The sequence below is a fragment of the Gavialis gangeticus genome, unplaced genomic scaffold, assembly GCF_001723915.1.
Source record: "Gavialis gangeticus isolate Ggan-Ray unplaced genomic scaffold, GavGan_comp1, whole genome shotgun sequence".
Lineage (NCBI taxonomy): Eukaryota > Metazoa > Chordata > Crocodylia > Gavialidae > Gavialis > Gavialis gangeticus.
Genome location: NW_017728992.1, coordinates 194,885,935 through 194,901,617, shown reverse-complemented (window position 1 = coordinate 194,901,617; position 15,683 = coordinate 194,885,935). Strand labels below are relative to the sequence as shown.

The window sequence follows — 15,683 nt, the reverse complement described above, 5'->3', positions numbered from 1 at the left end:
CATTTACTTAGTCTTGACAACCGTAATTGACCTCCTTCAATTATTTACTTAGTCTTGATGTCTGTTCTGTCCGGTCTGTAATTCCGTGGGTCATTCCTTATACCCCATTTTGAAATGTTGATACTTTATGGGAAGTCAGTGTAGTTCTTTTAGAGTTTCCCCAGTTTCCAAAATGTTGTTAATCTTGTTTCAGAGAGCTCCTTATTTAGTTCTTTGAAGATTCTTGAGAGTAAATTATCCATACCCATTTGTTTAAAAATGCTTACTTTTAGTAGCTGCTCCCTCTTTATTACAGGTGGAAAACCTTCTATTTCATCCATATCTCTCTATGGGGGATGCATACATTCTCCCACTGGAATCCAAATATAGAAAAGAAATGTCCATTGGTGAAATGTGGGAAGGGAAGTACAGGATTGGGGGGGGGGGCATGTGCCCCCTCAGATTTCTGTGCTGATGGTGGGGTACAGGTGTGGGGCTGGAGCCAGTGCTTGGCAGCATTGGGGGTGGCATCAGTGGCAAAGAGTGGTACCCGCTCAACTCCCCGCACACGTTGTTGATGGAAGTGTCTGTTGAACATTACTGCCTCCTTCAGTTTTTATGAATTTACCAACTACATCTAGTTATGGACCTAGAGATTTTTTCCTAATATATTTAAAAATCACCGTATCTTTATCAACATTAACTATTGATATTTGATTTCTGTAGACTCCCTTATCAGTTGCCAACTTCTTAAAACCTCAACTTTTATTCGCTGTAGCTTACTTCTCTATTTTTCCATTTTTTAAAATTGAAGTGTGTGTGTACACTGCTTCTAAATATCCTTCTAAACGGGACAGCTTTTTGCCTTCTTTTATCGTATAGGTGGAATTGTATGTTTTGGGCATCCAGTGGGATGTTAATGAATAATTCACAATTTTTGTTCACACTTCCCTCTTAAATTTAATGTACTGAGTCAATTATACTGATAACTACTTTGATAACAGCTTTGGAAAACTCTCCTTTTTTACATTTCCAAATATATCTATTACCTCTGGTGTCGCATTCTTGTTTGATCAATGTTTTATAAGCAGTTGCTACTAAAGGTAAACAGTTAATTCTTCTTTATCCATCCAAATGATGTCCAAGGTTAAGTTACTCTTTGTTGAGTGCAGGCTTTCCTACATTAAGAAAGCAGTTCATTTTTTTTGGAAACAAAGCTACACTATTTACCCAAATCCAGAATTATTTCAAATTAAAGACAACCCCCCCAATAATTCATTTCTCGACATGGAAAATTTAAATATTTGTAATTATTTTCCATCTCTAGAATGTAATTATTGGGGGACTGTTTTAAATGTGTCCCCCCATTGCTGTGGTAGGAAAACAGTAGTGGGGCGGGGGGGCAAGCAGTGCAGAAGCAGAGGTGAGGGGGGCAGGTAGGAAGGTAGTTGAGAGAGTGGTGCAGGCAGTGGGGAAAGCAGAGGCAGGGAGACAGGCAGCATGGGGAGCAGGTAGCCTGATCCCCACCCCTTGTCCCTCTTGGTGCCTGCCTCTCCATCAGTTATCTCTCTGTGCTTCTGCTGCCTCCCTTCTACTGCTATCCCTGGCTGTTCTGGGTGTAGGTGTAGCCCCAGAACCACTCCTGGCCTGTCCTGCCCCACACTGCAAGGAGCAGCTATGACAGTGTGCATATTCCTACTCCCAGCCACCCGGAGGAGGGAGCAGAGCTGGGCGGGGAAGACTTTTGATGGCAGCATGGCCAAAGCAGTTGTAGACCAGGCAACCATTATTCAGTTAGGGTATCTTCTGGAAATGGTGGTACTACTTATAAAATGATCCCATTAGTGGGAATATGTAGAGGCCATCTAGAAGAGAAATGAAAGTTACCCTCTGTTCCTGAGTTTCGGGATTTGCATCTTCATATTTTCTGCCTACCTACCCCATTTCTCAGAGCTCTAATTGCAATTTGGGGCTTAAGGGGAAGGACTGAGATGGCCAGAGCATCATGGTCCCTTTTATAACCTTTTCCTCAGAATTTTCCCAGAACAATAACAAGGGCACCTGTAGGGGAGAGAGTGCATCAATGGATAACGTCGTGAGAAAGTTTCATTGTTGGCATATCCCACGTGGGTATGTTTGTATAGTTGGTTGGTTAGTCATACACACATTACAAATAGGGATTTAAATGGCTAAATGACGTACTTCAATTGCATTAACTTATACCATTTACTGCTTACAGTTTACTATTTAGTGACCTCCGGCAGGAATGGCCCTGGTCCCTATGTCTTCACCATGAACCTGGGCTCTGCCTGCTTCAGCTGCAGCAGCATCTCCTTGGGCCAAGCTACCCATGCACCCAGCCCTGCCTAAAGGGTTGGGCCAAGCCCCACGTGACCCCAGCGCCATGGATGGGAGGGGGAAGGATGCAGCATGCCCATTGGCCACCCTGCTGGGACCAGACACCCTTCCTCTGGGGCGAGCTGGGGAGGGCACCAGCAGCATGGAGGAGCCTTCTTGGTTCAGGCCATGGCAGCACAGGCACAGCAGGAGGTGCAGCGAATCCGTTGCCTTGTCTGGGTCCTGCTGCTGGTCCACCACAGGGCTGGGGGTCTTGCTGCTGCGGCGGGAAGGCCCCACCTGACCCCTGCAGGCAGAACTGGCACCTCTTCCCCTCCCTCCCTACAGCAGTGGGATCCAGGCACCAGAGAGGTCCCCAGTCCCAGCTCCATCTGCAGCCCTGCCCTCTGCCTAACTTCAGACTATCGTTCTTAATCTCTCTTTAGTCATAGATTATAGGTAAGTAGCCTTGACTTGAACAAAAATTGGATCTAGAAAATGAAATTTAAATACTATTAATGCATCTTCCATTGTCCTGAATGCAAGAGGTTAGTGAACATGGGATTGCTCGAGAATTTGGCAGGAATATTACTAGGATTTTGTTAAAATAAAAAGGTAACTGTTCACATGTAGCATAGCTTTTAACCACTTGCACAGTTTTCATTTAATAAACAAATAACTTTTGGCGTACTGGGTTTTTATATTGCTAGTTTATATTTATATGTTGTTTTTCTATCTCAGTTGAGCAGGTACCACAGTTCATGAATATGGAATACATAGGCTGCTCTGGGGTTTATGCATCAGTTCTTTTGGATTCAGAAAGATTTCTGAAATTCATTGGGTTCATTTATATTATTTTTTTTCCTTCAAATCAATTTCCCTTCTTGTTTGTTGCTTTTGGGATATTTGCATAATGTCTTTATTTGCCAGCCGAGTTCTTTCCATTCTTCATTTTCTACCACTTCGTATGATACAGGGAAATCCTGTGCTGGAAACTTCTGACCTTTTTTATTGGCCTTCTCTTGCCACTTCTACAAAGAGCATACAGAATTTGAATGGGAACTTCCTTAACTGCTTTAGGAAGCTGTTCTAGGAACAATTAAGTTCCCCATTGATAAATTGTACAATTTGAATACACATCCCCTTTGAGTCTTCTCACTTTGTATTCACTTTGCTAGCAGTCACAACCCTGCTAGCAGTCACAACCCTGTATCCAGTACCCAAAACCCATTTTGTTTAATACTGCATAGTCCATAGTTCAGGCATTGTGAGCAGTCTGCTGTACGGGTGGATTGGAAACCCAGTGCCTCAGGAGGAGGAAGAGTCAAGGGAAAGCAATTGCTATGCCAGCCTTCAGCATGGCATCCTGTATGAAACAGGATGTGCCCTTTGGAGACTCGTGTCAGATATTTGACAATTATGCTCAGTCCCTTCATGAAAAGGAAGGATCCCTGTTCCGTCCTTCCTTAGGAAAAGTTTTAATAAATTGAAGAGCTATAGAACAGGAACAAAATGGTGGCTGGCCTAAAAATAAAAAGATAGACAAAATCAACAGCAATGACTACAGTATCCTGCAGTGACTAATTTGACTTCATAGCAAGTGGAAGAACTGAAGAAAAGTATTTCACCTAAAAGATACTCGTCGAGTAATGTCCCCTTCTTTAAAAGCCCCCATAAGGTGAAAGGAAGTTCAGTGAGTTTGCATTAAATTTTAGTAAGCCCCAGAAGTCAGTGGACTCCCATGGACTCCCAGCTATTTCAGCTGTCCCCCAACTGACTCTCGCTCTTCTCAAACTCTGTGAAGCAGGGGTGCTAGGGACAGCTGTCCCCAACTTCGTAACCATCACAGCTCTGCAGTTGTGCTGCTAGTAATCAGCCTCTTACCCTTAATCAAGTATTTCAGCCTTTCCCCATCCAGCAAATTCTGTTAAAAGGCTCAGGCACATACGCAGCCTCTTTACCCTGAATGAATTAGCACTGCTGAGTAACAGTGCCAGTTAGCCTGCGCCCCAAGCTAATGTGGTTGCCCATATGGCAGCTAATACACTACATCTAGTTTAGAAAGCAGCCTACCCTGAGTAGTATAGTGTGCTTGAGGGCGCTGCCAGAGACAGCAATTTTACCATACAGACGTAGTCTTAGAGAAATGAGATGTGATAGGGGAATATTGTCCTGCTCATACCTGAAAAGGAAGTGCCACTGCCCACCAATAGAGTAATGAACCCAAGTAATATAGAAGTGTAATAACAGAGGAAAATCAATTTTTTTGAGTATACTTATCTTTGGCTGAGTTTCCTGTGAACTTTGAGGTTTCTCAATTGCATTTCCCTGTGTGGTGCATGGTGTACTTGTTCTCCTTTTTCCTTGCTATGTTAAAGTGCAGAAGAACAGTGACCAACTATATAGGCACCCCCCACTTAATGCTCCTTCATTTAGTGCTATTTTGCTCTAACGCTTATTTGAAATTGATATCTGATTTCACTTAGCACTCAGTGAGTTTCGTTATAATGCTCGCAGTCGCCATCTTGGGTCATTAAAAACAATTGCGGTCGCCATCTCGGGTCATCAGATACTTCCGGTTTTGCTTAACACTCGTTTCACTTAACACTCAGTTTTTCAAGAACCAATTAAGAGTGCTAAGTGGGGATTGCCTGCATAGAGACCAGACAAAATGGCAGAAGACAAAACAGTTGCAAATATTCAAAGTAAAGAGACTTAAAAATGGAGACTTAAGTTCAATAATGGCTCATTTTGTGTTTGGTCTATAAATGGGCACCTGGGTACTGCCACTGTATAAAAAATAGGTTTTTCTCTGAAACTGTATCAAGTTGCTATCAATTTAACTACTTGGTGTACTTGTAATAATTGTTTTAGGACTCTAATCCCAATTTGGGACCGGTACTTTTCTTAGCAGCTATTGCTTTAAGCATAGTATCCCTAATTGCCAGGGAAGGCTACACACTCCAGTGTACTCTCATGTTTTGAGGTGTGTGTAAGATGAAGTAGAAGACATTAATGTTTGGCTAATCAGTGTTCAGTAGAAAGTTACCAAAATAACCCACAGGGCCTCGTGGCTGTTTCTAAAACTAATACATTAGCAGTGGAAGAGAAAGTTGTTATATTGGCTATTGATTAAATAACTGTTGCTATAGTTCAAAAAGGCCTGGTCCTAAGATGATTGATTGGTAGTGAATTAGCTCTTAAGACAAATTACCCAAAGGCCAATCCACCAAGTTATGGAGAGAAAGAGGAAAAGGGAGCTTCAGTTGCAATGAGGAAACCATTTCAAGCTGCAAAACCTTTGGGAGGGATTTTGAAAAGTTCCTGAGTGGTTTAGGAACAAAAGTGACTCAGAGGGGAATGCACTCTTATGTGTTTTTTGCAAATCCAACCTGTTATTTTTAATTTGCTCTTCATGGCACAGATGCTCCCTGACTTCCCCCAATTTTGGGGGTATTACTGTGGTTCATACATTAGAGATTAAGTCAGGTGGCAGAGAACTAGTAATGAAGGTGGGTCTTAGTACCAACCTGCCTTAACTTCCAGCCTGCCGCCAGAAAATATTACCAACTGTTTCATTAAGGGATAAAACAAATTGTTACAGTACTGCCTCAGTTTTACAAACAAATCTCTTGTCTTGCAACCGCATTTAAGCATCTCCCCAGTCTTTCCATAGCATTAGCAAGTATGTAACTACATTTCGATTGTACATAGTTATGTTCTTTTTGATGTTTGTTTGCTCTTTAGGTAATGATTCTGACGTTGACCTTGACAGGAAGGAAGATGAGCGTGAAAAAACTCCAAAGAGGCCACGGGTACCAAAAACTGAGAAAACTCTGTCGGCCAAGGAGACGGACCAGATTTCAGGAGCTAAGAATCCTATTATAAGTGTGATTTTGACAGCACATGAAGCTATTCCAGGTAACCATAATTATTCATCATTTAATAATAGATAGGTTGTAATTCCTAAGCATTATTTAATTCTGACAGAATTTAAGAAAAAAATGATTGGAATAGGACTGACATACTCGGCATGCAAATTATTTGAAAATTATCCACACATGGTTCTGTTTGGGCATTTCCTTGCGAAAGCTTTTTACTCCTCTGATGGCCCTTTCACAGCAGGCCTCAGTTTTCTTTAAAGGACTTGCATAAAAGGATTGAGAGAGAGAGTTTTGGAGCCTAGATTTAATAATGTCTGTACCACCAGACCCTCCAACCCCCTTGTGCCCTCTACACATGACATGTACAGCCTGGCACTTTGGCATTGGTGGATGGATGTGTCAGAGCTCTGCCTGTTTTGGTCCCAGGGCTGGAGTTCAAGGGGGATTACCCTGTGATACATAAGAGCACAAAATGGCTTGCAGGTTCCTGATCCTCACTGGTAATCTGGACTCCTTGTGTAGGGAATCCAGGTGCTGCTCTGGAAGCAAAAATGTGCAGGGCCATGTATGGTTAGGGGAATGCTCCCTAATGGTGGCCTGAAGGGATGAATGTTATGTTTTATATGATATTAGCTAATAAGTGTATTAATTTTGAAATGCGATTCCACTAAATTCTGAAAATTTACAGAGGAATGCCGTGAGCATAGAAAGGTTGAGAACCATTAGACTAAGCAAGGGCTATGGGAATGAGAGAAGCTTGGAAAGAAAAGGAAGGGAAAGCATAATGTTGATGAATTTTGAGTTTTCTTGCAATTCTCATGGTGTTTGATGTTGTTCTTTCAGGCCCAGTTGCTATCTCAAATTATCTGCATAAGAATTTCATTGCTTTAATGCATTTCTAGACTTGTGGATGGGGCAATATTTTAAATACCAAAAATAAGAAAAAATGAGGAAGAGATCAAAGGGAAAGGGAGTAAAAGAGGAGAAAATGTCAATGTAAGGGAAAGCATAAAAAGAAAAATGAGGAAGTACTGCCAGTGTAGAAAAAAAAGGAAAGATGACTGGATAAGGAAAAAGAGAAGGAAGACAAACAAGAGACTAACTCTTTCTTTAATTTTATTTCATAAACTTTAGTTCCATACTCTTATAAGGGGGTGGGGGGAAGAAAACCCATGGGTTTTCTGTATACATGCATGATATTTTGAATGACCCATCAAATATTAATATAACTTGCTTCAACTTGAAAGATGTTTACGCATAATATGCAATATATACAAAGAACTCTAATAAATTGAACGGAGTTAGGATAAAATATGATTCTCTATTTGAAGTTCTTCCCATTTATTTGATTGAAAACTAGCATTCTCATTAGCTTGAAGTTCCAAGCTATAATATATGTAATAAAAAAGAGTCATTGCCATTGGAGACGCTTATGATTTATTATCCTAATTTTCAGCATTTGGAAAACTTGGCAGGTATTAGAGGAGTGTTACCTCCATAAGATTCACAGGAGAAGTATGTCATTTAATGAAATTATGTTTTGCTTCATTTTTCTTGCAGTACAATACATTCATTTGTCATCTCTTTGTCATCAGTTTACACTCTTTGGATATTTTGATGTTTTCTAGAAATTCTTGGGCTGCTGCTTTTTCTCATAAATGCCATTTTGTACAGTGTCATAAAGATGGTTCTTAAAGCCTTTCTTTTCCTTTTCCTGGAGAACTCTTCTTAGGTGAAAATGATTTATGGCTGTAGACTTTTGCTGAAGAATTAAAAAAAAAAATCATTTTTCCTCTGTCTGTAGTAGATCATCTGTCAAGTTAAGTTGAAAATCACATTCAAGATGTTTAAGGACTCTCAGAACTTCAGCATTTTCATCAGGCATTAGCATTTTATACCCACATGTCATCTAAGCCTAAAGTCTATATAAATACCCTTTTTATCCTTAATGTGCAAGGTAATACACATTTTATCATTTACAAAAATTGAGAATAACTTTTACTCAGTTCTGTTCCTAATATTGAGAAATTTATACTCTATGGGTGTGCCTCTTTAATGAGAAATGCTTTTTGAAAATATATTAGGTTTAAAATAAATATCTGTTATTCATTATGGAGATGGGCTTAAGCACAGTGCTTTATAAAGGATTGACCAACCTGTTCCATGAGTGCTAGAGCTGTGCAAAATTTCGCTGTTTTGTTTCGAAGCTGTTTCAGCGCATTTTGAAATTGAACAGCGAAATGGAAACAAAACAAAGAGCATTGAAACAGCTCCACTAGCCTCATGGAGCTCAGTCTGGCAGCAGGAGGCAGAGCACAGCGCCAGCTCTCTCCACCTCCTGCTGCTGGGCTGCGCTCCATGGGGCTGGCGGAGCCAGTTGGAGTGCAGTGCTGGCTCTGCCCACTTCCTGTCCGGCAACCTCCGTGGAGCTCAGTCCGGTACCGGGAGGTGGAGCGCAGACATGGCTTTGTGCGCCTGTTGCCGCTAGGCTGTGCTCTGAGTGGCTCTGCCAGCCCCATAGAGCTTAGTGCCGGTTCTGTCCACCTCCCACCACCAGGCTGAGCTTCATGGGGCTGGCGGAGCCAATCGGAGCACATCCTGGCGGCGAGAAGTGGGCAGAGATGGGGCTGTGCTTTGCCTCCCAGTGCTGGACTGAGCTCCATGGAGCCCAGTGCTGGGCTCAGGCTGCACCCAGTGCCAGTCTCAGGTGGCAGTGGCAGCCTCCTGTCATCCAGCGCAGATCCGGGGGCCTGCATCCCCGAGAGGAGTCTAGCACAGCTCCGCAGCCCTCCCAGGGGGCTGTACCTATGAGTGAAACATCAAAATGAGTGGAAATAGCAAAAGAGTTTTGATTTAAACAAAATGGGACAGTGCTTTGAAACGAAATGATGAAATGAAACACTGTCCCTTTGAAACGGTGAAACAGACATCGAAACAAAGCGATGGTGTTTCACACAGCCCTAAGTGCCAAAAGTGCCACACGCATCCTATGTGTATGGCATAAAGCTAATCAGGAAGAGGACCAAATTTCAACTGCCATAACAAAAGTGTTCATGCCGTGGCCCCTGTCAGATTCCAACAAATCTGCAAATTCTGCTTAATAAATTGTCATCATCAATTTCCAACCTGGAAAAACATCTAGTTTATGACAAGGACACCAGAAGAAGGGAGAAGACGGGGAGCATAGGGTAGGGAGCAGAAAGCAAAGCATCTGATCAGGTTGTGACAGAGGATTAGGCTACTACTCTGGAACAGTGTGGGCCTAATTTGTGGCATGTGTACCAAAAAGTTGCCCCCACTGCTTTTTATCTCGTGCAGTGGTAAAACTAATCTTTCACAGATCCCTTTGTACAAACAGAACTAGTTCATTTAAACTTTCCAGTAAAAACAGACAAAAAAGATTGTTATTTTTTTCTTTCTAAAACAGGTTTAGAGCACAAGAGGTAATAGATTAGTAGCCTTAGGGTCTTGGAAGCTTGTATAAATCCACAGAATACTTAGCGAAATTATGTTCTTTTGTGAAAGGGGTAGTTCATACATTATTATGTGATCCCTTTTTTATTTATATTTATTTTTATTTAATAAAAAATATAAAGGGAATCTAAATGTATTTAAAAAAAAAAAAGTTTCTTCCTAGAGGTGCACGGATGCATTGGTCCCATATCAGATCAGCACCGCAGGAAAATTGAGAGTATCGGCATCAGCTTTTTTTGGCTCACATGGCTCATAAATTCAGTGTGCATGTGCACAGCCACAGCAAAAGCGCAGTCCAGCAGCTTGAAGACCAGCATTGGGCTGGTAAATCTGTTGTGGGAGTAGAGTAGGGAGGGGAGGGGAGGGGGGGAGGGCAGATCGAGGTCCCCGCAGTGAGGGAGGGAGTGGGGCAAGGGCTGGGGCAGGGGCTTCCTAGTTGGGGTGGGGCAGGGCTTGGGACGGAGCTGTGACTTGTCCAGGAGGTGCGGGGAGGGGAGTGGCTCTCACTGCTGCACGCACCCTGGGGTGGATGGAGGGAGTGTGCCCCCAGATCTGCATGCGGGATGAGGGTGGGCTGTGGGCTGGAGCCGGGGCAGTGCCAGGCTTTTCCCAGTGGTGGGGTTTGGCTGGGCTGGGCTAGGCTGTGCTTGGGGCGGGCAGCAGCGGTGCTGTGATGAAGGCTAAGGCAAATTTCAGAGTGGCTGAAGCCCTCCCCCTCCTCCCATAGCTGCCCCTCCCAGTGCCGCCACCACCCACCCTGAACACAGTGTAGCCCAGCCCCCAGCTGGGAAGAACCTGGTGCCACCCCGGCCCCAGCCTACAGTGGCAGCCTACCTTCACAGATCCGAGGCCACATGCTCCCCATGTACTCCTGGGGTGCAAGAAGCAGCGGGAGCTGCCCCCTCCCTGTGTCCCCTGGATGAGTCGCTCACAGCTCCGTCTTGTTCCCTGTCCTACCCCAGCTCCACTCCGTCACCACAGGGCCCTCAATCTGCACCCCACTACACCCTTTTACCCCTCTCCCCCACCCCTTTGCCCACAACAGACTTATCAGCCTGACGCTGATCTCCATGCTGCCGGGTTACATATCGGCTATTAGAGCAGTATCAGACTACATGGCTCATTAAAAAAATCGGCCATTGGTATTGGCCCAAAAAATCTCTACCGGTGTACCCCTACTTCTTCAGAGTCATTTACTTGATCTTATGTGACACGGACATTTAACTGTTTAACCTCCTTTATTGTATCACTTGCCAAGCTTCTTCCCATTTCATTTCATGTGTGTTCTTTCTTCCATCACAAAAAGTTTCAGTTTACTTTTTCCATTCTCAGCTAGCATCTGTTGCTGTACTTGGAAATGTGATCAAATGCTGATGTAATCTCTAGAAGAAAAAAATATCTCCAAAAGGCTTGCTGTAGCCAGTTGTGAGTGAAGTAACTTGTCTCAGTTAAGCTATTTTATATTTAAGATCTACGCAAAGGGTGCATCTACACATGCATTTACTCCAGCTTAGATTTACTATGCAGTAAACTACTGCACAGTAAGGGTTTCTGGGTAGGTGTCCACACATACAGGCATTGCTCCTAAGAATCATAGAATCAATGAATCGGAAGGGACCTAGACAGATCACCTAGTTCGACCCCCTGCCATGGGCAGGAAGGAGTACTGGGGATGGGAGGGGTCATAAGACCCCAGCCAAGTGCCTATCCAGTCTCCTCTTGAAGACTTCCAGGGAAGGTGAGAGCACCACCTCTCTGGGAAGCCTATTCCACGCTCTGGCCACCCTTACAGTGAAGTAGTTCTTTTCTAATATCTAACCTAAACCTCTCCTCCCTCAGCTTGTGGCCATTGTTCCTGGTGACTCCAAAGGGGGCCTTGGTGAACAGACTTTCCCCGAGTCCCTGCTGGTGGCCCCTGATAAGGTTGTAGGCAGCCACAAGATCCCCCCTCAGTCTCCTGTTGCGGAGACTGAAGAGATCCAGGTCCCTCAGCCTCTCCTCATAGGGCTGGCCATGGAGGCCCCCAGCCATACGAGTGGCCTCCTCTGGACCCTCTCCAGGCTCTCCACGTCCCTCTTGAAGTGCGGCACCCAGAACTGGACACAGGACTCCAGCTGCGGCCTGACCAGCGCCGCATAGAGGGGGAGCAAGACCTCTCTGGACCTGTTAGTGATGTCCCTGTTGATGCAGGACAGGGTGCGGTTGGGTCTGCCTATTGCTTCATCGCATTGGCGACTCATATTCATCCTGGAGTCAATCCTGACTCCAAGATCCCTCTCTGCCTCTGTGCTGCTGAGAGGGTCAGCCCCTAACCTATAACCATAATGCTGGTTCCCTCTCCCCAGGTGCAGCACCCTGCACTTGTCCTTGTTGAACCGCATCCTGTTCAGATCCTCCCACTTCTCCAACCTGTCCAGGTCTGCCTGGACGCGGTCCCTGCCTGCAGGTGTATTCACTTTACCCCACCGCTTGGTGTCATCACCGAACTTGAACAGGGTGCTCTCCATACCCTTGTCCAGGTCGCTAATGAAGATGTTGAACAGCACCGGCCCAAGGACCAAGCCCTGGGGGACTCCACTGCCCACACCCTCCCAGGTCGACATCGACCCGTCCACCACCACCCTCTGGGTGCGCCCCTGGAGCCATTTTGACACCCATGTGACTGTGCATTCATCAGTGCCGCAGCCCCTCAGCTTGCCCACCAGAATCCTAGTTCCCTGCAGTGCACCCCTGTGACCACCAGGGGGAGCTCCAGGCTCCTCCTGGGTGCTAGCTGAGAGAACTGGGCCAGGAGACAGCTGTCTCCTGGTCTTGGGTGGGCTGCCTGCTGCAGGGGTGGGAACAGTGTCTCCCTGCCCTGGCAGCAGGGAGCTTCTGGCCCTGGCTCCCTGATCAGTGGCACAGAGCTTGGAAAGAGCTGCAGTTGTGTGGCAGGTCCCAGCCCCCTGCCCCGATTTGCTGGCGGGGCAGTATAACACAGGGCTGTCTTATGGCCAGTCCAGTCATTGGCCTGCCCACCTGTGTGGGACAGTCTGCCCATTGCCTTGCTTTGTTGTAGCTTAATTAGTTGTTTATAGGCGGGAGGCTGCCCATTTACTGCACAATGCCATGGACGTAGTACACGGCTCTGTACCATCCCTACACTGTGTCCCATGCCTCGCAGATGGTATCATTATATGGCTAATTTTTGGACCTCACCTGGAACCCTTCTCCTCAGGTGGTCTACTCCCTACCCTCATTCTGTGCTGCAAAGCTCCCCAAGTCCTTTTTCCTCTCAGCAGTGGCCCCCTCTGGGACCTTTGGCTGCACAGGCCCTGGCCTTGCCTCTAAGCCAATCGGGACTCCAGGGCCCTGGCTCCTGGCATCCCTTGTGGTGGGCACTCTGGCCCTTTGACTGTTCTGGTCCTGGCCCCAGCATTGATTAGTCGAGGTTCCTCTGGTTAGGTTGAGCCACTCACCTCACTCTCCCATATGGGTGCTCCTTGGTGCCCCTCCAAACACAGCTTACTCAGTCACTAAGGTCAGCCTGTATGCAGTCCTTCAGGCCCGTCCGTGCGGACCCTACTGTACATGGCCTACACACACATACCCTCTCACTAGTGCTAACAAAGAGGGCAGTTGTGGGGGGCAGAGGAGGAGGGGAGGAGAGGGAAAGGGGTATATGATTGGGCCGGAGACAGTGATCTGCCCGTGCCCTGGCTTTTGCCCCTCATTCCTAAGCCCCTGCCTCCCAGCCCTGCTATTGTCCCATACTCCCAACCCAGAGCTCCCTGACCTCCCTCACCCCACATACACACTGTGCGCGTCTTACCTGGGAGCCCGCATGCAGAGCACATGACCTCAAACAGCCAATCACCTTGCCCACTGCTCCCAGCCCCAAGCAGCCAAGCTTGCTAGTGCCCGGGAAAGCAGGCAAAGCAAAAACCTGGACATTTGCTTGTATTTTAAAAACCCTCCCAGACACAAGGACAGGGAGCCAAAAATGAGCACATGTCCAGGAAAACCTGGACATATGGTAACCCTACACCATCCAGCCCCAGCAGGGTATAGTTCTAGGTCATGACTCAGGACCAGGAACCTCCTTCATCCCCATAGTTCCTGTCCTTGACTTCCAGGTGTTCTGGGAGCAGCAGTACTCCAGCCAGGCAAGGTTACTCCAGCGGCATCCCTACAGCAACTGCCCGCTCATCTCTGAGGGTCTGTGGTTATACTGTGGCTGCTCAGCCCCATCCTCCAATCCAGGACCCCTCCTGCAGTCATGTGACCACCTAATCAGACTGCCCTGCACCTGCCTGCTGCTGCACAGCCTGTTCAAACCTCTTGAAGTGGCAAGCACCAAAGGTGCCCCGCCACAGGCAGCTAGCAGCTAGATCACTGCTAACTGCCGCATTGGCGGATTAGGACGAGGGCTGGGACCGGTCCCATACTTGTAGCTCTTTCTAAGCCCTGTGTCTCAATCTGGGGCACAGGGCTGGGACCTGCGTCTGACCACAACAGTTCCTCGCCAGCCCTGGGCTGCACAGGGAAGTCTGCATGTGCAGCCTGGAGCTGGCTGGGGACTGCCGAAAACAAGACGGTCCCCAGCCATCTCCAGGCTGCATGTGCTTCTCTGTGTAGCTCTGTGTTGTTATTAAGGTTGCAAAGCTGAGTACTTAAATTGGGAAATGCCAAAATGATGGTTGTCTGTGCAATGTTATGCTCTTCTATGTGTACATGTATACAGTCTTTAATTGCATGATCCTATGCTATTTTTTTCATGAACACATGGTGAGTGCTCATTCAATGAGCAGCTATTCTAGATCTTGCTTTCTTTCTGTGGCTCCAAGTGAAACCCATGTTTTACTAACTGTACAGGTGGCATGCTTTATTCTGAAAGCAGAATCTTAATTTCTTCTTGAGCTTTTCTGTGGTGCTCATGACTACAGTGCGATTGCTTCACAAATATTAATCTTCACATCATCCCAGTGAAGTGAGGATATTGTCATATACCTGTTTTATACGTTGGCAGCTGAGGCATAGGGATTAAGATTTAAAGAATTATCCACTCATTTTGGGTGAGTATTTTGAGACGCACAGGACCTGATATTTTGAGCAGTTAGCATCCTATTGCTATCTTCTATTCAGAGCACCACTCCCTGTGGATTCAGTCATAGCTGTGATTGTTCAGCATTTCTAGAAATCAAACCCTGGGACTACAAGTCAGGCACTCAGGAAATAAGGAACATAGTTATTTCCCTGACTGGATTTCCAGTCTTTTCCTGACCTCCCACTCCTTAGCTGCTACTTTTCCTCCTTCCCACCAGCTTTTCATCTCCTGCTTGTGGGTTGTCAACACTAGAGCTATTGAGAGCAAAGGTGAAACAGGCTTTAATTCTAGTACCTGGTCCAACCCTGGCTTGGAGGAGCCATTACCAAAAAAGTCCAACTTTTTCTCCAGTAGCTCTGGGCTGAAGCATTCTTTCATTGTGTGGGGCTGGTGCATGTGCAGGCCTGTTGCAAGGAAGACCTGTGAGAGGACAGACCGTGTTTTGGTTGGTCTGGGAATATTGCTCTTCACATTCTGTTAAGCGCTAAAAACTAGGAGGGAAAGAATATGCTTAAAGAAGGTAGAAACTTGGAGAAGTCAGCTGCTAATATTGAAGTCTTTACATGTGCAAGAAACAGCTTTCCCTCACCCCTACCCATCCAAGGTAACCAACACCTCCATTACTGACAATCCCATCATGTGTGCTCACTCAGTTAAAGATCTCCAGGTTGCTTCAGATTGTGAAGCACATGAAATGCTTGGATTCACTGTCAAGTTCACAAAAACCAGGATATTTTACCAACCCACCCCATACCCAGCCATCTGCTCTTCCACATACTACAATTAGAAAGGAGTCCTTGGATAATGTTGAACATTTCCCTTACCTGGGCAGCCAGCTTCCCCAAAAAGTAATCAAGGACAATGATACTCAGCACTGCATAAAATTTGGCAGTGCTGCCTTTGGATGACTCCAAAACAGTGGT

General features: G+C 45.8%; 1 protein-coding gene across 2 annotated transcripts in view; it reads left to right on the top strand.

The window, feature by feature from the left end:
* Window positions 1-15,683, top strand: part of ZFAT (zinc finger and AT-hook domain containing) — a 206,797-nt gene that overhangs the window by 75,258 nt on the left and 115,856 nt on the right. For both annotated transcript variants that reach the window (XM_019528196.1, XM_019528195.1), the window contains exon 4: window positions 6,064-6,237. In XM_019528196.1, coding sequence (XP_019383741.1) covers window positions 6,064-6,237 — 174 coding nt within the window. The remainder of the gene's footprint in view (window positions 1-6,063; window positions 6,238-15,683) is intronic.